The 26711-nt window shown below is 41.8% G+C and overlaps 1 protein-coding gene across 1 annotated transcript in view; it reads left to right on the forward strand.

The window, feature by feature from the left end:
* Window positions 1–25864, forward strand: part of pitpnm3 (PITPNM family member 3) — an 88475-nt gene extending 62611 nt beyond the window's left edge. The window contains 13 exon segments of the mRNA XM_071496317.1: window positions 2666–2820; window positions 3337–3507; window positions 11025–11225; window positions 11700–11848; window positions 16215–16331; window positions 18497–18613; window positions 18699–18847; window positions 19065–19214; window positions 19438–19621; window positions 19839–19967; window positions 20068–20312; window positions 20314–20492; window positions 21959–25864. Of these exon segments, the coding sequence (XP_071352418.1) occupies window positions 2666–2820; window positions 3337–3507; window positions 11025–11225; window positions 11700–11848; window positions 16215–16331; window positions 18497–18613; window positions 18699–18847; window positions 19065–19214; window positions 19438–19621; window positions 19839–19967; window positions 20068–20312; window positions 20314–20485 (1939 nt within the window). The 3' untranslated portion in view covers window positions 20486–20492; window positions 21959–25864.
* Window positions 25865–26711: the final 847 nt, after the last annotated feature.

Below are 26711 nucleotides of genomic sequence, written 5' to 3' on the forward strand. Positions count from 1 at the left end.
CCAGTTCTTCTTATACAGTTCAACTGGGCCGGGGCTAGCTGGTTAGCATGCTAACTGAAGAGAAGAAAAGAAGAGAGAAATAAAGGAAAAAACAAGAGTGATGTTTTCCATCGCTGGAGACAGCCGATGTTGAACTCATGTTTCATCTAGACTGGTAAGTAAAGAGCTCTTAATGCTAATGTTGGCTATGTAGCAATAGCAAGACTTGCAAATAGCTCCTTTAATAATTAAAAGTTAGTTCCCACAAACACCCACAACTTGGCAACAAAGCACATCACACATCAAAGGTACAGAATGGTGTTCGTAATTCTGTCATCCATTCCTGTAAAACAGCATTTGTCAATCGATGATGAGTGTGTTAGGGTTTTGTATAATTACCCAGATGTAGCATGCCGGCCCTCATCCAGGTTTTCCTGGAATGTGTCACCCTGTCTCGCCCCTGCTCTTTATCAATATTTGCAGCTTGACTGCCCAGCATGCCCACCGGGCTCTGCTGGACTATAAATAGCCTGTTTGTGCCTGTGCCAGCCAGTTTGTGTCGGAGACTGAGTGCTGCAGGGGAATTTAGCCAGGTTGGGGTGGCTTGAGGGGGTATTGCTGCCATGTTGACTTAATTCAAGCAACCAGTGTTCCCATTTCATATCACATGCTCCACTAGGTTCACACCATCACAGCCGCAGAGTCACTGAAGATAGGAGCTATTCACAGTTCAATTCACAGTTATTGAGAGAGTGACCTCTGCTCCTGGACCTGCTCTTTTCCCCTGCGCATCCCAGTGGACACTCCCAGTCACCAGGAGGGCTCATTAAAACTCCTTTTCTCAGACATTAGCCTCCTATCAGAACGGCTGTCTACCTTTGGTTCGCTCCATTTCAGATGTACCTTGCTCTGCCTTGGCCATGACTGGAAATTTCCTGTGAGATCATGCGCAAATGATCATGACTTTGCTCTTATGAAAAACCCAACAGAACGCAATCATTGGAGTATGCCTGATTTTTAAATTTTTTTTAATGGTTGTTTTGACTAATTTGACTGATGTCTAGACAGATGGCAATAGAACTGACTTCTAGAATTGAAAAAAAACACTGAAACACTTAAATGGACATAATTGACATTAAGCATTTAGAAATCTGTTTAGTCTAAAGTGCTTGGATTAAAAAAAGATTATGTGTGGTTAGAGCAATGAAACGTCTGTGTATAATGCCCATAAGAAAATCTATTAGACATGTTTTAGCTTCATAGGCACCAGCCTCAGATCTATTTGCTGCTCCTTCAGTAAAATGCTCAACCTTTTGAGACTTGACATATGTTTCAGCTCAGATAGCAAATGTAATATTTGTCATATTTATTTATCACATAGGTAACAGTTTAATGGGAAGTGCTGCAAAAAGGGAAATTTAACCCATCTAGGTGGCAAAAATAACACTTCTCTTTCTGCACCAACAGGCAAAATGAGCTTCCAAGGTGCACTGTTATTAAACATTTTATGCTCAGTGCACTTACCCAGAGCATGGATTTTTAAAAAAAATAAATTTAACATGTCAACATGGGACATGGGTCTATTTGCAGAAGTGGAGAACTTGTGGAAACCCAGTCTTTTCATCATGCTCATCCCTTTGTCCTATTCGCTCAATAAGTAATGAACATGGTTCACTGTTCAGCCACACAGATACTACTGCTAGTTTCTTGGAGTTTGAATGTTACTAACTTAAAGGATATTTTTCCACAGCAACAGATTTTAGTAGGTAGACAAACAGACAGATCAGCAACAGGGAGGAGTGACTTAAGTGGACACATTACAAGAGAAGAAGACAAAAACAAAATGGAAGCAGAGGACAATCAAGCACTATTGATTTGGCTTTTAAAGATGTCTGGAGAATCTGTTGGCTAATCCTTTCTCCCTGTGCACGACTTAATGGGGAAATCTTGTCTCGCCGGAGAGCAGAGAGACAGAGGGTCAAGGCTGAGACCGCCTAGGCTGTTCAAACAGCTGTAAGCATGATGTAGCCTGTGAAGGCTGAATGAGCAGTGGCTCTGGCTGAGTCATAAAGGCCCGGTGCTGACAATGACCCCAGAATGCTAAAACAAGCCAGCCTACAACAGAATCAGGTCAAAGCAAAAGCATCACTGACTCATCTGCGTCAAGAACCAGAAATTTGTCTTCTCAATTTGCATATTTTTGACTTTTAATGTTTTAGATTACCCCGCGTTTCTCTTAAAACAAAAACAAAAAGCTTCTCTTCTGTTACTCACTCATCCTCTCGCCCATAGGCTCAACCACTCTTTGCCATCAAGTACTGGAATATCAATGCTAAACAATCAACAGGGATGAAGGGAATAGTTACAGCCCAAAATGATCATTTTTGTCTTACTTACCTGAAGCTACGTTTCCTATCTTTTACTTCAGTCTTCATGGGAAACGCAGCTTTTCAAAGAACAATATCAAATGTCCCCAATAACCTCTCCTGCAGGAGAATGACTGTTTCAGATATCCACTTGAATGCTCAGTGCATCCTGATAATACATCTGACTAAGCATCCTGAAGGACCAACTGCTTTCAACTGGTAGCCCATGGCTACAGACAGAAAGCACTAAAGGAAAAATATCTATTTTTTATTCACTGGTAGTTAGAACATCATATTTTGTGTCCATATCTTCTCCCCAGTTTGATGAAAGAAAGCACAGAGCGTGGCAGCAGTAACACCAGCCTGGTGTTGAACCCTGGGCGATTCGACTTTGAGGTGTCAGACTGCTTCCTGCTGGGCTGTCCGCTGGGCCTTGTGCTGGCCATGAGACGCACTGTGCTGCCCGCCGTCCACGGTAAGAAGCAGATACATTGCAACGCGTATATGTGAGAATCCAACTCTTCATTCAGATGCATCTACAGAAGTATATGTACATTCCCTAGCACACACAAACACAGATAGCAGTATGTGTGTGTGTGCGTCCATTAGTCTCCAGTTGTTTTGCTGATTCACTGGTTTTCTGTTGTCTTTTTATCAGCTTGTCAGTCAACCATAAAACACTTCTAACTACTCTAATCTGTATAAAATGTGCGACAAAAATTAACTGGAAATTGGAGTTTTTTTTCAAAGAATCAAATCAATTTAAACTCATTTCCACCTGGATTTGACCTCTCCACTCATCAACATCTGTTGTGTTCCCTGTTCCATGGGGAAAAAGACACATATTTTTTCATGCTCTACTCTGAGCAGGTGATTACATGGCAGTGTCCCCCATTGTCAAATAGTGCTCTTCATCTGACACAGCTACACTTCATACTAAAATCCCTCTATCTAATGCCTGCACCTGTCCATTGTGTTCTTTAACCCTCAGTGAGCCAGCTCCATCCAGCCTGCTCTCAGATTTTCAACCTGTTCTACCCCTCGGACCCTTCAGCCTCCAGACTGGAGCCACTGCTGCAGCCTCTCTTCCACAAGTTGCCGCCGTTTGCCGTGCCACGCTACCAGCGCTACCCTCTAGGAGATGGACGCTCAATGCTCATAGGTGAGACGGGTGATTTGAAACCTGGAAATCAATTTACCGGTGTGGGGAGATACGAGAGCAGCTCCTCTTGAATATTTCATTGGTTAATCTATTTTCCAGTGTAATTGTATTGCCATATTAATAACCTTTTGGATTTTGCATTTCAAAGCTGGCGTGAGACCTTTGAGGAATTCTTTTAGTGAGACTAGATTATAGCGGCGAGAGATTCTGTGATTTAGCGATGCAAATTTTCATGGATGCAGAAGGCACATAGAGCCTCACTCCCTCTGTGTGAGTTAAATCCTGACCCCAAAGCCTGAAGCCTGAAGTAATTATACTTCATATTCTTGTGGTGCAGTACCTTTGGCCTGCCATAGCTCTCTGAGGATCAGGCACAGTGTGTGAGATATTAATCTGCTAGATATAGCACCGTCCTGCTGTAATCCCACTGGAGGGCTTGGTTGTAGAGACTGAGTCCTTAATGAGCCACTGATTTATTTGAAGCATGTTTTAGCCCACTTTTGGGACATAGAGACTCAGCCTAAACAGCTGTTATGACGCATCTCCTGGTTCCTGCCTCTATCCACCTACCTCACTGAGAGAAAGTAGGACAAGGACTGATCGCTTGTGCTAACAGCTCGTGAGCATGAATCCAGATATGAAGATAAGGCTTTGTGGTTTGGTGCAAGGCTTTAAATAATTTAAAACCTTTTTACTCAACAGTCATTAGAAATATGTATAACTCAAAGCAGATTTGTCAAACGTGCCATCTCAGTGAAATGGAAAATTACTTTCCATTTTGCTTTCAGTTACCCTTTTTGCTGGGATCACTGCAGGTCCCTTTTGTCAGGTCCCTCAAACCAAATATCCTAACAAGGACTTTAGATCATATTTCATAAACCATGCTAAATGTAACTTGAAGGCAACTGAAATTAAACTCCTAAATACAATTTGCAGTTTTAACTGAATGTTGTTGCATTAATGTAAAGGCCAAAGCAGCATCATCAGTTAAATCTGCACAAAGCAAGATGAAATGCATGATGATGATAATAATGATGTATTGCCTTCTTAAGGTCACTGTAAAAATGGTAATGTGTACTTCTCATGTCAGGTCAGTTTATGAAAAATGCTGCAGCATGTCAGCTAATAGAGAATGCTAACTTAGCATATGTCAGTCTTGTGCTTGAGCACCGTTTGCAGTTATCTTGTCTGCAGAATTCTCCGTCTGACAATGAAATTGATGAGAAAATGTTTCAGGGGATTCACTGTGAGAAGCAAGAGGAAGAGCCAGCATCCCCAGAAAAATCGGCTTTAAATAGATCACTGATGTAGCCCGTGACAGGACAGAAAACAAACTTCTTCCTTGATAACACTGGTGCAGTGACCATTCAAAACGTGCTCATTATGTTAGTAATAGCAAAATATTTAATTGAATCGTGCAATCATCACTTGTCCCTCCCATTTAAATGAATTAAGATTGACAAAATATGAGGAACACCTCTCAGTATAACCCAGCACAGTTCAACATCTGCAGAAATTACAGCCAGTAATATAAAAAGACCTTTAGTTTTACTGAGGAAATTGCTTTAAAATTTAAAATGACATGGATTTATATCATCACTGGAGTAATATGCTGTTAAGAAAAGCACTGGCAGGCTGTAACAACAGTTTCAACAACAATGGTCCTTAAAGGAAACAGAAAATACGCAATTACTTGTTCTGCTTGTTAATAATGCGTCATGTGTCATGCTTGGACTGGGATGAAAATTAAACACCCCAGCACTAACCAACTGTTGTTTAATGTTTCTCTATTTTTATGTTTCTCAAGAACCACTCATCCAAACATCTTCTGTTGACACAGCACTTCCCCAGGTCCTCAGCCACACACATGCAGAGTTTGTAGATCAGTTGAGTGGTTGCTGAGAAAATAGAAGGACAGTCAGACAGATAAGACTTTGTCCATTTATAGTTAGATTTTCTACCACTCCCTCTTGTTGCCAAATTTAGTCCAACCATTGTGGATTTTTCCTTATTGCTTCTGTTACGTTTGAATAAAGCCGTTACACAAGATTTAAATAATGGAAATGTGACAGTTCAGGTTGTATTTGGACCCAGAGGGGTTGAAGGTGGGTGAAGGGCGAGGGTGGAGGCAGGCTGGCTCTTTGGAGAGAGGTGGGGGGGGGGGCGCAGCTGCAGACTGAGGTCTTCTGTGTGGTTTGGCAGATGAGGAGGCAGCTGGTGTTCTGCTCTGGCACAAAGGGTGAGTGAGGCACAGGAGAGAATTGGGTTGACAAAGAGCATGAAGCAGAAAGGTGAGCTGAAGTACTTGAGCAGTTGGCGACGAGTACATCACCGCCAGGTGTGCAGAACTGCCAGGAGCAAAAAGAGGTAGCCACGCCCACAACACACACACATACACAGACAAACAGGGGAGGTGGAGACACATGGGAGAACAGGAAAGACACAGGGAAACATAAGGGAAGGGAGAAAAAAACACTCACAGCCTGAACTGTGTCAGGGAAACTACTGCATGGACACTGTGTCTCTTATAAACATTTTGCAGCCCATTTGACGGCCCACTACTACAATTACACAACTCTGCAGAGAGCTCTTAATTTGAAGCAATTGGTAAAGTGGAGACAGGTGGTGAACAGGGCGAGAGGGAGAGAGAAAGAAAAGAAAAAGAAAGGGAGGAAGGCAGATTTGACTAGCTAACATTAGGTTAGACAGATTTTTTTATTTTTTATTTTTTATTCTATTGATAGTGACTTCCACCACCAGCGTACTGACCGAGCTGCAAACTCCGAGGCTAACAAATGAAGCCTCAGAGAGAAGTGGCAAAAACCGACCACTTGAGGCTGGCTCCAAAAGAGAGTCAATCTCCACAGACTCCCATGTTAAAATGTCCAGCTTTACAGCACAAATAAACATGTTTATGGTAGAAAGGATGGTTCCTCCTTCATGACAACTGTACGGGGGGGGTTATATAACTCTTTAAATTTTATTGAGGCTTAAAGTTATACATAATTGAGGGCTTTCTGCTTCACTCACAGGTCGGTGATCGTATTCTTGCCACAAAACAGTATAGACCAAAGTCTCAGCTCCACATGCGCCCCACCTCTTTGCCCCATATTTAGATTAGCCAGGAGTGAGGCGGTGTCAGGCACTGCCAAGATGGCGGCAGCAGAGCAGCCCACTCTGAGCTTCAAAACCGCTCTTCAGAAACCTATGGGTGACGTCCCAGAGGCTATGTCCATCAACATCATCTTTCTACAGTCTAGTCAGGGGTTAACATGCTAATAACTGGCGTACTCTCTCCCACTCCGTGTGCCTGTCATTCGGGTGCGCCTGAGGGTGCCACGTGTGTGATCTGGGACTGAGCTCGCTCCACCACCGCCACCACCCACCCACAAGGGCCCCCTGCTGCTGCTCATATGTAACCTGTGTAGAAGAAAAAAATGGCTGGCACATGTTAGTAAATAACGTGTGTAAAATGGATTCTGGATGCCCACATTGTGATTTATTAATTTAATCATGTTCAACCCGTCACAAAGAGGGATGCTTCGCGCCTCTTAGAGCCAGTAGTGCTGATAAAGGTGATGGAGTGTAAAGGCAGACACACAGCGTCGGCTTGCAGCTACACTGGGTTTTAATTATGGGTCTGCATCCCTGCTCCATTGATCGGGCTTGGATGCTGTCAAATTATGTGTTAAATTAAAAACCATAGACAGATGCGCATGGGCATAGGCAGACATAGGCACACATTCGCTCACAAAGACACACAGAAGAAACAGTGGCACACATCACCCATTTCCTGCTCTGTAATATGGTAATCAGTTGTTATGAAGGCATGGAAAGCCAATCAAATCAGGCTCCTATGGGGATGACTTTGACATCAACACCCATCAACAGTGGAGCTTTTATTATGATGAATGTTGCTAATATAGAGAGAATGAGTCCTCCTTCCTATTGATTTCCAGCTATGGTAAAATGGGAAATATGATCATGCAAGACAGCAAATGCACATGGAGTTATGGTCAGTACTGATCATGTGACTAATGGTGCTTAAATGTGAAGATGATGGTGTGTGGGTTTTTTTTTTTTTGTTCCCCATGAAATTATTTGTTAACAGGATGCTTGTGCGTATGGAGGCTGAGAGCATGAAGGGGAGGGTGCAGAGTTAAAAATCTCTTCTTTTTTTTTCTTTTGTAACAAAGACATTTCAAGGCCACAGTGCAATCATCCTCCATCACCTTGTGAATTCTCTGCATGTCCTTCTTTTTACAACTGTCACAGGCTTTTTCACTCTCTCCTAGCTTGTGCTTAAATCATAATCTTTCCGTGTCCTTACTGGTTATTGAATCGGACTGCTAACTCCACCATATTTGCTTCTTCCTCAGTCTCTAACATACTTACATGCTCGTCCTTTTTCCCTCTTTGTGACTGTCACCATGCAGCCTCATCTGTCCTGCTAGCCCTTGGAATTTTTTGACGCTCCTCTCTTTCTGCTTATTGAAATTTTATGTAAAATGCACCAGTCAGTGCTCTCTCTCTCTCTCTCTCTCTCTCTCTCTGTCTGTCTCTCTCTGTCTCTCTCTCTCTCTTTCTCTCTTTCTCTCTCTCTGCTCATTGTGCTGTCTTTCTAATATTCCAGAGACTGAAAGAGAATAAGGCTCCTCTGAGAGGTGTGTGGTAGGGCTTATTAATGATGACAGATTGTAGTGTGTGTGTGTGTGTGTGTGTGTGTGTGTGCGTGTGTGTGTCCCTGTGCGTAAGGACATGCATGTGTGTGAGCATGCATTCCCTCAGAGCAGGTATAATCACTGCTAAGTATACATAACAGCTCTGTGTCGTGTTATAACATATATAACATATTGGTTAGAGAATATGTGTTGAGCTTTGTGTCGCATTAAATTGTCATCACAATGGTCCAAACAGGTGATTCTGGTGTGGAGTGCTGTGATCACCACTGACCCACTATCTCACACCAGAGAGAGTGGCAGGTGATCTGTGTTTCCAACTTAGAAATTTCTGAAAACCTGCCTCATCTTGTAAAAATCCCAAAGGATTTCATCACTGGACCTCAGCATGGAATAACTACTCAGTAGCAAGCAGAAGTAGCACCTCACATAAACTAATCTCTCTGTGTCTAAGCCAACTACAGTATAAGGTAGAACCTCCAACATGCAACCACAATATTTTCCTTCACCTTGATGAATAAAAATGAAGGGATACAGTCAGATTTCAAATTATTTCCTATCATTCTGCATTGACAGTCATTCACACACACTCATACACTGATGGCAGAGAGCTGGCCTGTCGCTATAACAATTTGTTGTAATAATTTATTTTACAAATGTAAAATAGTGAAAAAAAAAGAAAAAAGAAAAAGCCTATCACAATTTTCCAGACACCAGTGTGATGTCTTCAAATTATTTGTTCTGTCCAACCACCAATCCAAAAAAAAAAAAAAAATTCTCAGTTTGCAGCAATATAAAACAGTGAATCCTTAAATTTGCAACAATAATATTTTGGCATTTTTGCTTGATAAACAATGATTGATTGACAGTTTTTGAGCTGCCCCTCTGTATCACACAAAATTCCACATACTGTGTGATTCAGTTGTAGCAGCTGGGTTTTTGCTCCAACAATAACAAAAAAACCCCTTAAATCCCAACACAACTTCTCTTTCTCTCTCTCTCTCTCTCTCTCTCTCTCTCTCTCCCTCTCTCACAGTCACACACAAATTCTGCAGAAATGTGCATGCATGTACACACTTTTGTTTTCTGTACGAGGACTGAACCCAGTGCATGTGTTTATTACAGTTAACATACTCAGCAATCCTTACTCTGTAATGTTTGTCTTTTCATACAAAAACGTATTCTCTCAAAAGATACACGTTACTGGTCAGATTCTGTCATCTTCCTCATCCTAATAGTCCAGATGTGGACTGTTCTTTGCCTTGACTGTGGGGATGTATTAACTACATCTGATACTCCGTCACGTCTGAGAGAGCGACTGTTCATCTGTATTCTGCTGCAGACGCTGATCGTTCACAGACAAGACACGCAACATGTGGCTGTGTCTGACACCTTATTTAGAACCACACCAGCAGTCAGCGGAGAAGAGGTTAACCTGCCAATAACTGGCTGCTTCATAACCCAAACTGAACACTCTGGGTGATACACGCACTTACAAACCGATGCCCAGTAACATATATTGAATGCGTGAAGGCACACACATCGTTTGTGATTAACGTGAGCGGAGGTCATGTAAACACAGAAAAACGTGTCAGAGGAAGCTGTTAGAAGAATCTGGTCTTTCCGGAGATGCAGCTTCCATAAAAGATGTGGTCTGGCCAACATTTGCAGGCGAGCAGGCAAACTTACTCTTATTTCATCACAGCTCTCCTAAACCATGCTGCTCCCTGTTCAAGCTCCCAGTATTCACCTTATATCCACTCCATCACATCAAAAGACATCACAGGGGATTGATATGTATTACACTAAACTGGAGTGAATGACATGGTACTCGAGTGGGGTCATCTACACCTTGACTCTTGGCTTGTATGTGACATACATACAAATATAGACAGATATAGATTGCACCCCATTCAGTTGTATGAAAAAACATATATTGGTTTACAGGTCATCAAAATTTCATCCGTTGCACACTGTGCAGCACAGTGGTGGTGTGGAGGCTCCTGCTGACGTGAGTCAAGCCATTTCCAGAGTCATAATAGATCCACAGCAACATACAAGGCCTAGCTGACAGGATAATGATGACTCCCCTGAGTCAGCTTGAAAAAAACTTTTTGACACAATACAGGTAGATGACAAAGAGAGTGTGGGAGTGCTTCAGAGAAAGAGGGAGGCCTTGTAGCTGTGTTGTTCAGCTTCCTGTTTCTCAGCTAGCTTAGGAAATGCTGTTAGGTAGAAGTTCAATTACATTCAGTGTGAGTCTCCTTTTGTCTCTAGGATGTTGTAGGATTTAACATAAATGTGCTATTGAGCTGAGCTGGTAGACACTTGCTTCTTTAACGATTAAATTATTGATTAAATGTGCTTCTTCTAGGCTCAGCGTCTTAGGGAATAGCAAGTAGATCCATGACGTCTGGTAGAACCAGGTCTTCAGGGAAAATTCAAATTTTCTTATTATACAGTATTATCACAGAACAAATAGGAAAGAGCTGCGCAGAGACGTGCCAGTGGCAGAGAAGACCCAAACATGATAAATTATTCTGCTTGTCAGCCAGAGCCCAGAGCGAAATGCTGTTTGGGACTTCCAAAGCCAATACAATTGGATTCAACCCCACGAGGGGGAAAATCACTATCTGACATTGTACACCCACTTATTGCTTGTCTTTGGTTTTCCTCCTTGAAACACAGAGCGAGTCGAAACACAGCAAGAGTCCATCTTATTAGGCAAAATAACAGCATTGATTTAGAGATTGAGGCCAGTCAGTTGTTGTGTGATCAAAGCATCTCCCTCCTTCTTCCCTCCCCACTTGTCCTTGTCTTCCCCTCCTGTCTCTCTAGAGGAAAGTATCCAAGGCCATCCAAATGTGTTTTTGGAAAGTGAGCAAACCCACGGAGGTTCAGCTTCACAGCAGTCCTCTGAGACAAAGACTGAAGGAGGAGAAGGTGGAGAGGATGGAGGTCGCAGAGCCAGCGTGACCAGTGTGGACAGTGAAACGTCAGTTTGCTCCATGGGCCAGCTGGGAAACACCATCACTAACAGTGAGTGGGAGGGAAGGGAAGTAAAGGGAGGACTTGCCTTGTCTCATTTATTTAATTATCTCCTGTAGATGAATTCAGGTTCATGAGGTTTCACAGCTCTTAAGTTGATTTCCAATTTCCTCATTCAGTGGTGGAAGAAGTATTTAGATCCTCTACTTAAGTGAATATGCTGTGAGTGTGTGTGTGTATGTATTTATATATATATATATGAAGAAGAACTGAAGAAGCCTCTTGGGTGAGAGGTGAAACATCTTAAGAACTTCAAGCCAGTCCAGCTGCCTCAGTACAGCTCTTAAAAGCTCTTAGAAATACCATGACTTGGATGACTGATGACTGAAGTACTTCAAAACTGCACTGAAATACACTTTAGTAAATATGGCTAGTTGCTTTCCAACACTCTTCTCATGTTTCAATTCATGTGTGTGTGTGTGTGTGTGTGTGTGTGTGTGTGTGTGTGTGTGTGTGTGTGTTCAGTTTCTGGTAGCTGGTGGGGCTCCAAAAGGCTGGACTTTGCTCTATACTGCCCTGATGTGCTGACCGCCTTCCCGACAGTGGCTCTGCCTCATCTTTTTCACGCCTCCTACTGGGAGTCCACTGACGTAGCAGCTTTTGTTCTCCGACAGGTAGGAGAGCCTTATTGACAGCCTCACTGTTTTGCCTCAGCAGATTTCACACTCTTGGAGAAGTACAATCTAAATAGTTAGCACACAAATACTACCAATTTACATACTTTTTTTTGACATATACTGCATATGAAGTTTTGGGTTATTTTGTATGAATGATAAATATACTTTACTTCAAGCAAATGTAACATCATTTAAAGGACGTTTCAGAATGAAATTTCATAACGGGAGGCTGGATCACAGTTGCTGAAATTACAAAGAAATTGAAAGACCGAATTTCTCAATTCAAAGGTGGAGAGGTTTTCTAAGCACATTGTTCTGAAAATAGATGAAACGAAGTAACAAAGGACAGTACAACCCCAGTCTCCTGTTCAGGCCATACCCCGTCTTCCTGGCTGTATCATTTGTGGTCTGCTCCAGGCCCACAACACATTTTAGATGCTGCATCCTTAGTGACAGGTTATACAGGCTATACTTTTCTCTTTTGCCATTTTTGTTTTTACCAAATGCTGCAACTTCTGGAGCTGTTCTCATTTTTCAACTAATGTCTTCTTGCTGCACAAACAACACAGCGCAGAAGAAAGATGCTGTCTTGCTGTTGAAGGGCTCCTTCTGCACACATGACTCACTGAATATGTTATTACCAGAAGTCCAGAAGTAAGAATTAAACAATGTATACAGTGTTTACAGAGTGTACAGATGTATTTTAACCATAGATATTGTGTGAAGTAATTTCAAGGCACAATGCGGTGCTGAGTCATGACGTGTGGATTTACAGCAGAGAGCACACCACATGATATAAAGGCCCATTTTTAACTTGATTTAGCCTTGATGAGTGATTCAGGGTTGTGGGGATTGTGTGATGGTCGTGCAAGACGAAGAGAAGGTCACTATCAACAGTCAGCGCTTTATCTTGTGTGAGCATGTTTGGGATTCATCTCACACTTCACAGTTGAGCCTCAGATAAGTAGGGGCCATTTTATCAAACATGTTTACCAGCTGCAACAGCATGAGGATGGTATTGTTTTCACCCTGAGTGTGTGTTTGTGTGTGTCATCATGGCAAATGTGGTGCTGGGGACACCGATTGTAGGGGGAACTACTACAGAGGTGGTTGTGAGCACTTTGGCAGGTGTCACAACCGTGCAACATACAGACACTAAATTCTACAGGTAAGTAGTTGAGATCATAATGAAGGCTGAGTTTGAAGATGGGTGTGAGTAATTGCAAGATGGTCTGTAGTTGATTTTGAAAACTGAACAAATCTGACCAGCATTTGGTAGTTTGAGCTGGTTTATGAATAAATGCATGACAGTAATCTGCAGAAATTAAATGTGTACGAACTCTTTTTAGTGTTGGTTAGGATTCAAAAGGTCCTCAAATGTGTTTCCAGCTAAATTAATATTTCTCTCATGACCTTTCTGAAGTCATCAGGATCCAACCACTGATCAGAGGTGTTATTGTCGACCAATTAACATATTTCAAGTAATAAGTGGTAATTAAACCATCTGCCCAGCGGGCTGCCCATGAATATATCACATCTTAAACAGTGATTACATTCACATGTAGTGTGTATTTGTCCATCTGTTATAGAGACTAGGATGTTCACTGAATCCTCAGACACCAATAAAGAGCAGGGCAAAAAAAAAAAAAAAAGAAAAGAAAAAGTGCATTACGTCATGTCCTATTAAAAGTCACTGGAAACACAGACAGTCTTTGAACTTGATCATTAGAAAGCAGAGCTCCCAGAGGAGAACAAAGAGAACGATTTCTTCACCCCGCCATTGTCTGCTGCAGCATGTGTTCTTTGTGAGGAAAACATGAGGCGAATAAGGAGACCATTTAGAAAATAAGAAGTGCTGTCGACGCCATCAGGAAGCTAATAAACTTGAAGATCATTATTTTGGTTCAGTGGTTTTCAGCTCCACTCGTTGCCGAGTCATATTAAAGGACTGTCATGGAATTTAAGGGCTGCGCAGAAAGTAATTTCTTAAAATAAAGGTTTTTTGAGTCCAAGTTCACAGTATCAATTGAGAGAATGTGTTCCACTGTTTAGAGACATGGTTTGTCTCGAGGTCCAAGCCACCCAGTGACTGAGTCAGGAATGATATGCGTGGCCTCTTTCAAGTAGGGAGCAGTAATTTTCTTTTCAAGTATTCCAAATTACTCCTCAGCGCTTAATCTATCTCAGTGTTGCTCTTGTCACAATAGCTTTTTGTTGGAATTGTGATTTATGATCCCTAAGCATAACTGCAGATTTAATTTCAAGGCTTCAGGTGGTAAATCTTCCAAGGGATGATTGTGTATTCTTCACCATCTCAATGTGTAGTGTGTTCAGGTGAGACAAGTCAATTTTATTTCTGTAGTGCCAAATCGTAACACATAATAATAATAATTAATAAATTAAAATATATAGTAATTATAGCTGTGGGTGTTGAACAGGATCATGGGGCTGTCTTTCATCTGGCTTTCAATCACAGATGCAGACACAACACCGGAGGCAGAAATACTTGCAGAACGTGGGGGGGGGGTAACAATGGGATACGAATGCATACAGAGGGAGAGGCAGAGGAAGAGATAGGAGTTCAGTGCATCATGGGAATGGATGGATCAAGGCAAGCCACCTGAGCCAGCCCAAAGTCTAGGCCTTATCAAAAGGGAAAGTTTTAAGGCTACTCTCAAACTTAGAGAAGGTGTCTGCCTCCAGCACCCAAACAGGAGGATGGTTCCACAGGAGAGGAGCCTGACAGCTGGAGGCTCTGCCACCCATTCGACTCTTGGAGACTCTAGGAACCACAAGTAAGCTTGCAATCTGGGAGTGTAGTGTAGTGTAGTGGGATGATAGGACACTATAAGCCCTTTAAGATATAATGGTGCCTGACTATAAAGGGCTTCATAGGTGAAGAGAAAGATTTTAAATTCTATCCTGGATTTTACAGGGAACCAGTGCAGCCAGTCAGATCTCGTGCTTCAGCATTTTGGATCAACTGGAGGGTCTTTAGAGACTTGTCAGGGCAGCCTGATAATAAGGAATTGCAATAATCCAGCCTCGAAGTAACAAAAGCATTGACTCGTTTCTCTGCACCTTTCGGAGACAGGATGTGTCTGATTTTGGCAGTGGTATGTTGGTGAAAAAAGGAGCTAAAGGACATACACTGATCAAAGATAACTGTGAGATTCGTTCCTGTGGTGCTGAAGGCCAGGGCAATCCCATCATCATTAGATAATGTGTTTCTGAGGTGTTTGCAGCCAAGTACAATAACTTCAGTTTCGTCTGTAAACTAGAGGACATCCAAGTCTTTGCCCTTAACGCAGGCTTTAACTTTAGCCAACAGATAGATTTCATCAGGCTTCATTGATTAATGTAATTGGGTATCATTTGCATAACAACAAAGGTTTATGGAGTGTTTCCTAATAATACTGCCTAAATGAAACATTTCTAAGTTCAATGGAATTGGTCCAAGTACATAACTTTGTGGAACTCTGTGTCCAACTTTTGTGTGCATGTAGGATTTATTGCTTCAAGCTGAAATCGATCTGGTAAAAAGGACTTAAGCCAAATGTTAAATGTTCCGGGCTCTGTAATAGGACATGGTGATAACACAGCTGATTACCAACTGCTTTCTTGAGGATTTTGGAGAGAAAGACCTTCCTGTATATTTTTAAGACTATCTTGTCAGACTAAGCGAGATTCTTCCAGTTTGCTGGAAACTCTTTTGTTTCATTATCTTCTTTTTTAGAGGAGGAAATGAGTCAAGGGTCATTCACACTGACTCTGCAGGACTATCAACAAATTGATCAGTTTAGGAGGGATTAAAGTTACCAAAGGAGTCCTCTGTTATATTGAAACATAGCACTGAATGAAGTGCTTCCTTTAATGTAGCTTTAGTGCTATCAGATAAGTAGATAGATGGACAGAATGGGTTTATTTACACTCTAAGAGAAGCCAACTGAGTCTAATAATGAGACAACAGCAGTGCTAAGGCCTTCATTATGGACATCCACATGAATATTAAAGTCGTATACTATAGTTACTTTGTCTGTGCTAAAGACTAAACTTGACAGAAGTATGGGCCAGGAACGTGGTACACTGAGACAGATAGAATTGGCTGTAAAGTTTTCCAGGTCAAATGTGAAAGAACAAGGCTTCCGAATGAGTTATAACTGAGCTTAGGTTTAGGGTTGATTAAGAGGTTTGAAACTCCACCTCCTTGAATGTGAATATTGATATGACCAGTGGAAGTGGATTCATTTAAGTTAACATATTCGTCATGACACAGCCATTAACATGATGACTTGATATTAGATTGTTTATTAGTACAGCTTCAGATGATCTCATGTTTGTTTTTATATATGTTAATTGACAGCTCATGCGGTGTGACTGTGTGAAGACCCAGGAAGCAGACCACTTGGACTCGGCTCCATTCTCCCCCTCCAGCCCACGAGAAAAATGGCTCAGAAGGAGGACACATGTCAAACTAAGGGTAACAGTTTTTGGTATAAATATACTTTTGTCCCAGTTTGCTCTGGTGGCAAAATCGCTAACAGAGATGTGAATTTATGGCCACTCAGTTCATTTTTAGAAGCTCATATTCAAGCTTTATATGAACAAATTCATGAATATTTTAACAAGACACTTTGGCTTGGATGCAATATATTACACAACCTGGAATATTGTCTCTAAGGTGCCCTCATTCTCAGAGATACATCCACCCACACATAAGCACACACACACACACACACACACATAGCATAAATAGTCTTTTCTGCTGTTATGGCCTTGCATTCATTCAAACTAAAAATAAAATTATCAATAACTCCTGAGGTTGCAGAGCTTTAGTGATGTGGTCTGTGTGAATGGTCTTCGGTCTGACTTTCTTAAAATACTCCAACACTTTCACCTTGAAGCACCAAAGCAGGCAGACACACAATTACCTGATGATTCTGAGCCTTGCAGAGTAGAACAGTCAGGGTCATATTGCTATCCGCAGAACGCTCCTTTTATCAGCCATTTTCTAAAGACTGAAGAATTTAGTGACTGCTTGCTTTTCATGAGGCTGTAGAACTAGAACTGTGTAAGCACAGTACCGTGGAAACATCTCTATATTTGGGTCTGTTACGGTTTTCTTTTCCAGTGTCATGTTGTTTCTGCCTCACCTCTGCCAAGTGATGTGTCTCTGATGTAAGTGCTTAAAGGAGGGCAGCTCTGACAAGTTGCTCTGTCCTGAATGCAATTCATTGTGCGGAGATTTAGAGCTGCACTGTGCTGATTCACTGTGGGCACGGCCAGCTCATCTGCTGCAGAGTGATACTATTCAAGAGGCTTGGCATCTATTTCTGATCTTCCCCTGCTTGGTAAGAGGCCTTTGTCACAGCTGGAGAGCGAACACTAGTGTGGCTGTTGTGTTTTTGTACATGCTGCTCCTTCACAGGCAGGGGTCTGAATCTCCAACTCATCTCAACCACAATTTTGTGTGAGACACATGTTGCTTTCCTGTTCAGAAAGTTCTTAGTGAATGATGCTGGGGAAATCTAAGTAGCTACTGAACAGTGTCAGGCCTCCTCATATCACATAGGGCTGTGATGTTCATGAAATGCATGCATAAGTGTGGACATATACATTTGCTTTTTCTGCATATTTGCCATCAGTGCATCAGTAAGTGAGACCTTGTGCTGGCAAACAATTAATATTTGACAAAGCTAATGCAGGATAACAGCTGGAAATGTTGAACTTCCTTGTTAGATGTCACATCCTTTAAATCATTTATCATTAGCGGGTGTGGTTGTAAATATAACCACAACATGGTTGATCACATTAGCACTTAGCAATATTTATTATGTGCAGATGCTCCACTTGTGGAGGAAATAATATTCTTTATCTACAGGGAAATAACCACGTTTCAAGGTGTCTGCAAGGTGTTGAAAAAGAGCATGGATGCCGAGGAAAGTTCTCCAGGATAAAGTAAGGATTACAGAAATGGCAGGGAAGTCGGTTGGAAAATTTCTGTCATGGCGCCCCAAAAACAGAGTCTGAGAATTAGACATTAGAGTGCTCATAATATGCTATTAAAATGCAACCATCTCTGCAAGAAGAGATTTAGGGATTAGTGTTTGTCTGCTGGCTCACTTGGAGGTACCCACTGAATGGTGAAATATGGAGAAAAGAACGAGGAAGCTTAATCCCAAGTTAACTCTCTTTTCTCTAAGGTCGCACAGTACCTACTTCAGAGGAATTGAAATCTGGAAATGCAACCCATCAAAGCAGAGAAAACTTCAGCTATTTTCTCTCATGTTGTGTAAAGACAGGTCATTCGAGGGTAAACACCAGTGGTGATGTCAGTGGAGCCTCGGTGGCTCAGGCAGACAGCATACCATCTAATCATTCTGTATGTCCACATCTGATGTAGGTCAGCGTCAAGCATGCTAAGGTTTGTTCATGGAAGTTAATTCTTGACATTGGGAACATAATGTGTGAAAAAATAATCTCCGCTTAGAGTCCACCAGTTATCTTTTTCAAAGCTTTTAACTGCATCTCATGGTCTTTATTTCAGAGCCACACAGACTTTAAAGTAAATGTGTATAAGGGTTATAACTGTGAGGTTAATGTCCTGAACGAAGTGTTTAATGCTTCTTCTCTTGTCTGCTGTAGAACGTCACAGCCAACCACAGGGTGAATGATATCATTGCCACCGAGGACGGACCCCAAACTCTGGTTGGTCGCTTCATGTACGGCCCCTTGGACATGGTCACTCTGACTGGAGAAAAGGTGAAAGAGAGCAACGTGATTGATTACCTCTGATATGGGTTTTTGTGTGTGGTTCTCGCGTGGTGACTCACTTTGTCCCTGTCAGGTGGACGTCCTGCTGATGACACAACCTCAGTCTGGCCGCTGGGTGCACTTTGACACAGAGGTGACCAACAGCAGCGGCAGAGTCACATATACCATACCCAAGAGCAAGAAGCTCGGCCTGGGGGTCTATCCGATTAAAATGGTGGTCAAGTAAGCATTCATGTGGCGTGCCCTTTACAGAGTACTGCATTATCAAATAAGATGTAGAGAATTATTGAATTAGATCCTATGTCCGTGCTCTGTATCGGTGTGTGAGCTTCGAGCCGCAGAGTGCAGTATAAAGGACGACCTTGAACTGACTAATAACCATGTGCAGCAAATGCAGTTTCTCGTTTCTCATGCAATCTCTGTCTTTTGCTATTCCAAGGGGAGATCAAACGAGTGCAGAGGCCTACCTGACTGTGTTGCCACGGGGCATGGAGTGCGTGGTCTTCAGCATTGACGGCTCATTTGCTGCTAGCGTGTCAATCATGGGCAGCGACCCCAAGGTCCGCCCCGGAGCCGTCGACGTCGTCAGGTAACTAGCAACAGCCCTCTGAATGTGTGTGGGCGAGTGTGGTTGTGCATGCATGTGTGCGTGTAAATGAAATTCAAGTCAACAAAAAGGTTCAGAAGGATATGAAAATTCACATTGAGCGGTTTACACATTTAAGCATGTCCTCTCTGTGGTAATGCCACTACTGAATAGCCTTGAAATGAATACCTTTGAATCGTCTTTGAAGTTCTGTATTCACATGCAGGCACTGGCAGGACCTGGGGTATCTGATCATCTACATCACAGGCCGCCCTGATATGCAGAAGCAGCGGGTGGTGTCTTGGCTCTCACAGCACAATTTTCCCCATGGGATGATCTTCTTCTCTGAGGGCCTGGTTCATGATCCCCTGCGACAAAAGACCATCTTCCTCAGGAACCTCATACAGGAGGTACACCTCTGAGACAAACCGTCCCCCTGATATTAACTGGACATTTAATCTTTCTTATAAAACATGTGAAACATTTTACTCTCCCCCCTGCTACACTGATCTTTCTATTTCTCTCCTCTGTGTCACTCCTCTGCATGCTCAGGGCTCACAGCCTCGGGTTGTGCTGCATTGATACGCCACATACATCTCTGACTGATTATGTCCTCTCTCTCACCAGTGTCACATTAAGATCAACTCTGCTTATGGCTCCATGAAGGACATCTCTGTTTACAACATGCTTGGCCTCAGCCCCTCACAGATTTATATTGTTGGCAGACCCTCGAAGAAGTACCAGAATCAGTGCCAGGTGGTTCAGTTTCCTTTTGTTGCTTTTTTTCTAATTTACATTCATCTTCTTACTACAGTCTTTCTGGTTTTCTAACCCTTCCTCTGTGTGGTGTGTGTAGTTCCTGAGTGAGGGCTATGCAGCACACCTCTCCACCCTTCAGTTTGGGCACAGAGCCAGACCTAAGAAGTCCCCTTCGGTTCGTATGGTCCTAAGGAAAGGCTCATTCGGTCTCTCAGCGAAGCCTGACTTCCTGTGTAAGCGCACCCACCTGCGTAGGACCATGTCGGTGCAACAGCCCGACCCACCGTGCACACCCAACCCCAAGCCTGAGCGAGCCCAGAGCCAGCCCGAGTCTGATAAAGACCACGGGGGAGGAGGAGGAGGAGGAGGAGGAGGAGGAGGAGCAGGCAGTGGACAAGGTGCATGGGGACGGGCCTCCATGCATCGTGGAGACACGACTCCCTGACGTCAAAAAAGAGATGGAAGGATTGGAGGAGGACAGAAGAGGAGGAGAACAAAGGGGTTTTAGTGTCTAGAGCCAAGGTGAGATCTTATTGTTTAAATATTGGAGATTTAAAGTCTAATTCCAGGTTATAACAAACACAAGCAGTCAGACGAATATATACAAGCTTTAGTCTGATAAAATGAAGGTGAACAGAAAAGATATCACCTAAAATCATCACAATTTGCAGACTGAGTTCTTCGCAGACTCAGTTCAAGATTCAGTTTTGACCTTGCTGTAGTTGTGTACACACACAGTCTTGTTGTGCAATGAGGGACTATTACTGACATTTCAGGTGTCAGTAACAACCTGTCCAACCACTTGTTTCTTGTCCCTCTTGACTTGCACAGTTGTCCTTCACAAATGATGCTAGTTTCTCCTGGGACAGAGCAATGTGAGGCTGTTCTGTACTGCACTGTAGAGTCGAGCAATAAGGCACAATATTTAGTTTTGGTTTGCAAGATGCTGAGCATTATAAACAGCATTTAAATTGTTCCTTTAAGAGAATAATTTTAAAGCAGCGGACTAATTTTGCACTTCTGTTACAGGGATTTTCACATCAGGGGCTGGGGCCTGAGTATACTTCACCTTGACCCCAAAGTCCAGTTTGTTTCATTAGTATAAACACTGTGTACTGTTCTTGAGCCCACCTTTTCGAGTAGACTCAGCCATGCTTTGCTTATTGACGCCTGAGTCCTCAAGTACAGTACGTGTGTACTCTGGTGTGGTTTGCACAAGCTGTGAAAACTGCTGTACCAAAACACTTAAGTATACAGACTTTAGCTGAAAGCATCAAAGTAGCCTGTCAGAATATGCGTCCTCAGATTGCTTCAACACCTGTGAAGTCATGTCTTATTGTTTCCCACTTAAAAATAACAATCGATGCCACATTAGCAGCAGCAAACATTAACATGACATTATTAATTGAATGATACAGCCTTTCACTTCACTGCATTGCTTGTTAAGCCTGTAAGAGCCCAAGGCTCCACAAAGCAGAGACACAAACACAAATTGATTTTGCTTGCTAATGTTGAGTTCCGGCAAAGTCAATAAACGTCCACCTTGATTAGATTACGTTCTTTGGTGACCTGATACATTACAGTCTTTACACTTTTAGTCACAGAGGCTTTATTATTTTTATAAATAAACTTAAGTCTGATAGGATCAAAAGAACAAAAAAAAGGACATAAAGGAAAAAGTATTCCTGTCGTAACCTAAGTAACCTGAGTAAGAGGTGCTATTATTAGCAGCAGCACCCTAGGAGGACTGGATGTAAATCTGCCCATGATTATGATTATTCAAGTACAACTGCAGTGTCCTCCCATGCTTGAAATCTACTCATTTCTAGTTTTGGAAATATTGTCAGAGCAATTATGGAGATGGAGCTGTATCACTGTGAGAGCTGTAGGAACAAATATGCTGATGGAGAGTATGCAAACACGAATGAATGTGTCAACTTTTCCTTCACTGTGAGAAACTTTCCTAATTCCCCTCTCTCATTTGATAGTGTCACCTCTACCTACTCTACCTGTACATTGGATCCTCTGCTGGTATCACTCACAGCTCAGCTGTACCTCCTGCTTGGCCCTCTACACTTTGCCACCTGTTCGGCCTTTTTTTCTGACCTGCTCATGGATAATGTCACTTTGTCCTTGTGCCTGAAATTTGAAGAAGATGCCGGGTATCGCAATGATTCTTGGGAATGTCTGTGTCAAGCCCAAATTGTGTCTAATTGTAAAATCAGAAGAATGTAATTAAGATGGTAAATATACACACATATTCATGCACACACACGTTTCACAGGATGAAAAATGTGGCGCGTGAGCTGACTTTGAACACGCTGAGACTCCAGCAGCAGATTACAAGATGATGCACCACACTCTGATCCCATACAGACTGCTGTGCTGACAGGTGGTCATGTTGACTGACTCCTGCACTGATGTAAATACTAAACACACGTTATCCCTGCGTGGGCCTGTGGACACTGTGACATTTAGGCTCAATCTGTATATGAGCCCTGCGGTCTGGAGCCCAAATCAGCCGACCTGTCTGAGCACCGGCGGCGACCTCCATTTCACTCTTACTGTTAGACATCTCCCTCGCATTGAGGCTGTCGTTCACCCACCCCCACACCCCACCCTCCTTCCCCTCCAACAAGTCAGGCAGAACATGCCTTTCGACAGCCGCCTCAGACCAGCTCCACGGCCGCTGAAGCGCTGGGATGTGCACGACTCGGTCCCCGAGGTCGCATTTGCACTATCGAAGTACACCGCAGTCGTTTTCGATTTAGCTGTGGTACTAGCTTAAGAATCAAAGAGTTGTATTTGTATTTTATTGTGCCTGTAGTTTTTATTTTTCCTGCAGATTGTGCTCTGTCGCTGTCTGTTGGTTACTGTAACTACTGGAGGATTAAACACAAGTACTTTGTAGGACAATGTTAATTTGACCAAAAAATGTTTACAGATTGAGAGACACCGCTGTAAAAAGGGGTCAGCTCTAGTTCATCTACATAATTACAATGACAGTGTAATTATCATTATTGGCAATGCCAGTTTAATTGCTTGGTAGTTGCAGTAGCTTACAGGATATTGTACAATAGATCCCATGCCAGTTGAAACTCCACCAGGATGCTGTAGCATCCATTTATTACAGCTGCACTGGAGCCAATAGATTTGTGATGAAATCTGATGCTGTCTTGTGCACTCAAGGTTGAAGTGAGTCTTATTATTGTGGCCATGTTTAAAACCCTGTGCAAGTCAAACATATTTTTCTATGAGGAAATATTGTAAATAGAAATATTTTCAATGTATGTTTTTGAACCTTTTGTTGTTTAACTTGGTGGATGGTTGATTTCTGCCTTAAATTGTATTTGATGTTGTGTAGAGATGCAAAATTATTTTTATTTGTTTGAACAAAGTATTGAGTTCTGCTGTCACATCATGACAAAGTGCATTTTATCTAGTTGATATTTTGCTTTGACATGTTTTGGATACCGTATATGTGTGTGTGTGTGCGCGCGCGAGTGTGTGTGAGTGTCTAGGCATTTGTTGTGGAGTTGTGTTTCCTGTGAATATGAAGACAGTGATGACGATGACAAGTAAAGGCCTCTGCCGAGGAATCAGTGGACACAGGGAGGCCAGTGTTAACATACCTGCATGTTCTCACTGCAGCTCACTATTTTTCAGAACCGAGTGTGTGTTTTTATAGGTGTGGATTGAAGCAATGAGACAGAGGATTACTTGGTCGAGGTTTTATACCTGCTATGAAAGATGAAGGGCTTATGAGTTCTTAAGGTGTCTTGGTTTAGCTGAACGGAGTGGAACATGCAAGCCAGGAGGCAGACTCCTTTTCTCTCACCTCCTGTACATCATAGGTGGTCCAGTAATTGATTACTGCCAAGTATGAATGACTCCCTGTAGTGTTGCCCCTGTAATTGTAGTGCACCAATTAGCAGTTCTTGGTGGTTGTATAATATTGTAGAAACAATACTGAAATACTTAACTTGATTTTGTTTTTCCATTTAAATTGTTAATACAGAAACATTGTTTTCCAAGCAACAAAATGATCATTCCCATCAAAGTACACAAAATAATCAAAGTGACTCCATCAGTCTGTATGACACATAGTGCAATTTCCTGCCATGATGAGACACTGAAGGGGTGAAATATTTAAGCTGGGCAGCATTCTAGTACTTCAATGTTAGTAAATGGCAAATAATGATCTAATGGTTAACTGGTGATTGTTCTGTGCATGTTAATGATTTGATATTGTTAAATAGTGGCTATCAGCTGTCATGTTTGTGGCACTCTTTAATAATAAAGTAGTTATTTGTAAATAAGTGGTGAGTAATTATCATGGACATAAATTCAACCATCACATGTGGAATAAAATGAAAATCAGTACTCAACAGTAAAAATACTTTTTTAAGTGTAAATGAGGCAAGGCATTGTTAATAAAGACTGAAGTTACCTCCTGCTTTTGCCTCAGACTTTCACTCATGTAGTGGGTCCAATGGAAACTAATAAAGACTGGTGACAGATTAAAGGAAAAGGGAAAATAAAGTGTCTTAGTAAGGTGTTGAGACATCACATCCCATGAGGCCATCTTCATAGCTCCTTGGCATTGATTCTACAAGTCTCTGGACTCTACTGAAGATATGAACACCATTCTTCCAAAAAGCATTCCTTCATTTAGTGTTTTGATTGAGATCTGGTGACTGTGAAGGCCATACCATATGATTCAGATCAATTTCATACTCACCCAACCGGTCACTGACTCCTGGTGCCCTATGGATGACCTGGAAGTGACCACTCCCATCAGGATAGAAACTTTTCATCACAGAATAAAGGTGGTCACTCAGCAATTGAAAACAATGCACAGCAAAGCTACTGTAATATACCTCTTTATGTAATTGTTGACAGACCGCTCTTGCTGACTGATTCAGGGGTGAGTGAGTATTGACAGTCACTCATCTGAGGAAGAGTTCCTCTTCCGTTTTTTCGCTTATACATCACTCTAATGCACAAACATGAGACTTTTGCAACCACAAGTTCTGACCATCTTTACTGATGTGGTTTCCATAGATCTAAATGCAGATGTTACTTCAGTCACTGTTCCTATAGAAACACTGGCCAGTTGAGCAGTCTTTGTGACTGAAGCTCCTGCCATCCATGCCCCAACAATCACGCCTCTTTCAAAGTCACCTAGATCTTTACCTCATGCCATCTTGATACAAAATCAGAACCAGCTGAGCCTCCTCAGCACTTTTACACATGCAACAGAGGATGATTGGATGTTAATTTTTTAATTGTTCCAAGCAGTGTGTGCCAGTTACATTTCTCCACTCATTTATTCAGGGTTTTCCTTTAATTTGTCACCTTTCTATAAATCATATGAATCCATTTTCATTTTATTCTTAGATAACAAAGGTAAAAAATGTCTAACGGATATATTATCATATCATAAAAAATCATTGTATTTATCGAGATATTTAAGTGTTACACAAATATTGTCTTCAAATACAAATGATTAACCTCTCACTAAGTACTAATTGATGTTGTCAAATGATTAGTATTCACCAAATCATGACTTAACTATTGGGTATTCACCTAATTTGCCATTTATTAACAATAATTATGACTTATAAAGTAAGCTTTGTGTGTGTGTAAATTAATTAATGTTATGACAGTTTGTTTTTATTGTTGATTTTTATTTATTTTTGTGGTCTTATTTTTGGTCTTATGAGTATTTGACACTGGCCTTTTGACCAATGAGGAAAAAACACTTAGTTTCACTGCTGCAAACTGTATTGTTTTGTACAGATCTCTTGTGATGATGAACATGTTATCGTGTTTATTGGACTCAGTCCGTATTTATTGCATAAATAAAGATATTTCACAGTCGAATAATTTAATTTTGCTCCAGGAGGGTCTTATTATTCCTTCCACATGCTCCTCATATCAAGAGACAGAATCTTGATCACCTGCTATAAGTTTTTTTTTTCATTTCAAGGTCAGGAGTTTTACTGTGGGGCATCAGACTAGACTTCAATATCCTCTTATTTAGATATTGTAGGGCTCATGATGTGTTTCACCTGTTCCCAATTACCCCTACCTGTGTATTTAAGTGTCTGTATTCCTTTTACTCCTCCAATCAGTTTGCCTGTTGTTGTTTTTTTTGTTCCTGTTCATGTTCCTCAGTATTACATTGTGTTCAGTTTTCTGTTTGCTTGCCTGCTTACTTGAATTCTTTTTTATCCACCCGTCTGCCTGTAAGCCAGTTTTTCTTCATTTACTTTCACTACATAGACCTGCCTTTGTGTGTGTCTGCATTTGGGTCCAGAAATGAATGAACTGTGACATTGCTTCTTTTTTTTTCATCATTCACATACTAAATTATCTGTCCTTTAAATCAGCTGGTTTAATTTCAACATCAGCGAGTCTGGCTGTTACAGTAGTAGCCACAGCTGTAGGCTTTACTCTGCCCCACACAATCAGAAGAGCAGCACCAACAGATAAATGGCTACAAACCTGTTGTGATTGCTGCAGATCAAGCCAGTCATCCATTCACTGCTCAGTGCTACACCACAGACTGCATTGTCGCTGATTGCATGCACAAGTCTTGGCTGCTTTTGAGTTAATGTATTGAGTTGTTGGTTTACTGACAGTTCATTGTTAACTTTGGAATGTGGTGAGTGATTATTTTGTTGACTGTTGTTTGCACAGTGAGCTAATGCTTACTATAAGCATGCTACATACCAA

Source organism: Trachinotus anak, unplaced genomic scaffold, assembly GCF_046630095.1.
Source record: "Trachinotus anak isolate AG129_WGS33_773 ecotype Australia unplaced genomic scaffold, CSIRO_AGI_Tana_v1 ptg000014l, whole genome shotgun sequence".
Lineage (NCBI taxonomy): Eukaryota > Metazoa > Chordata > Actinopteri > Carangiformes > Carangidae > Trachinotus > Trachinotus anak.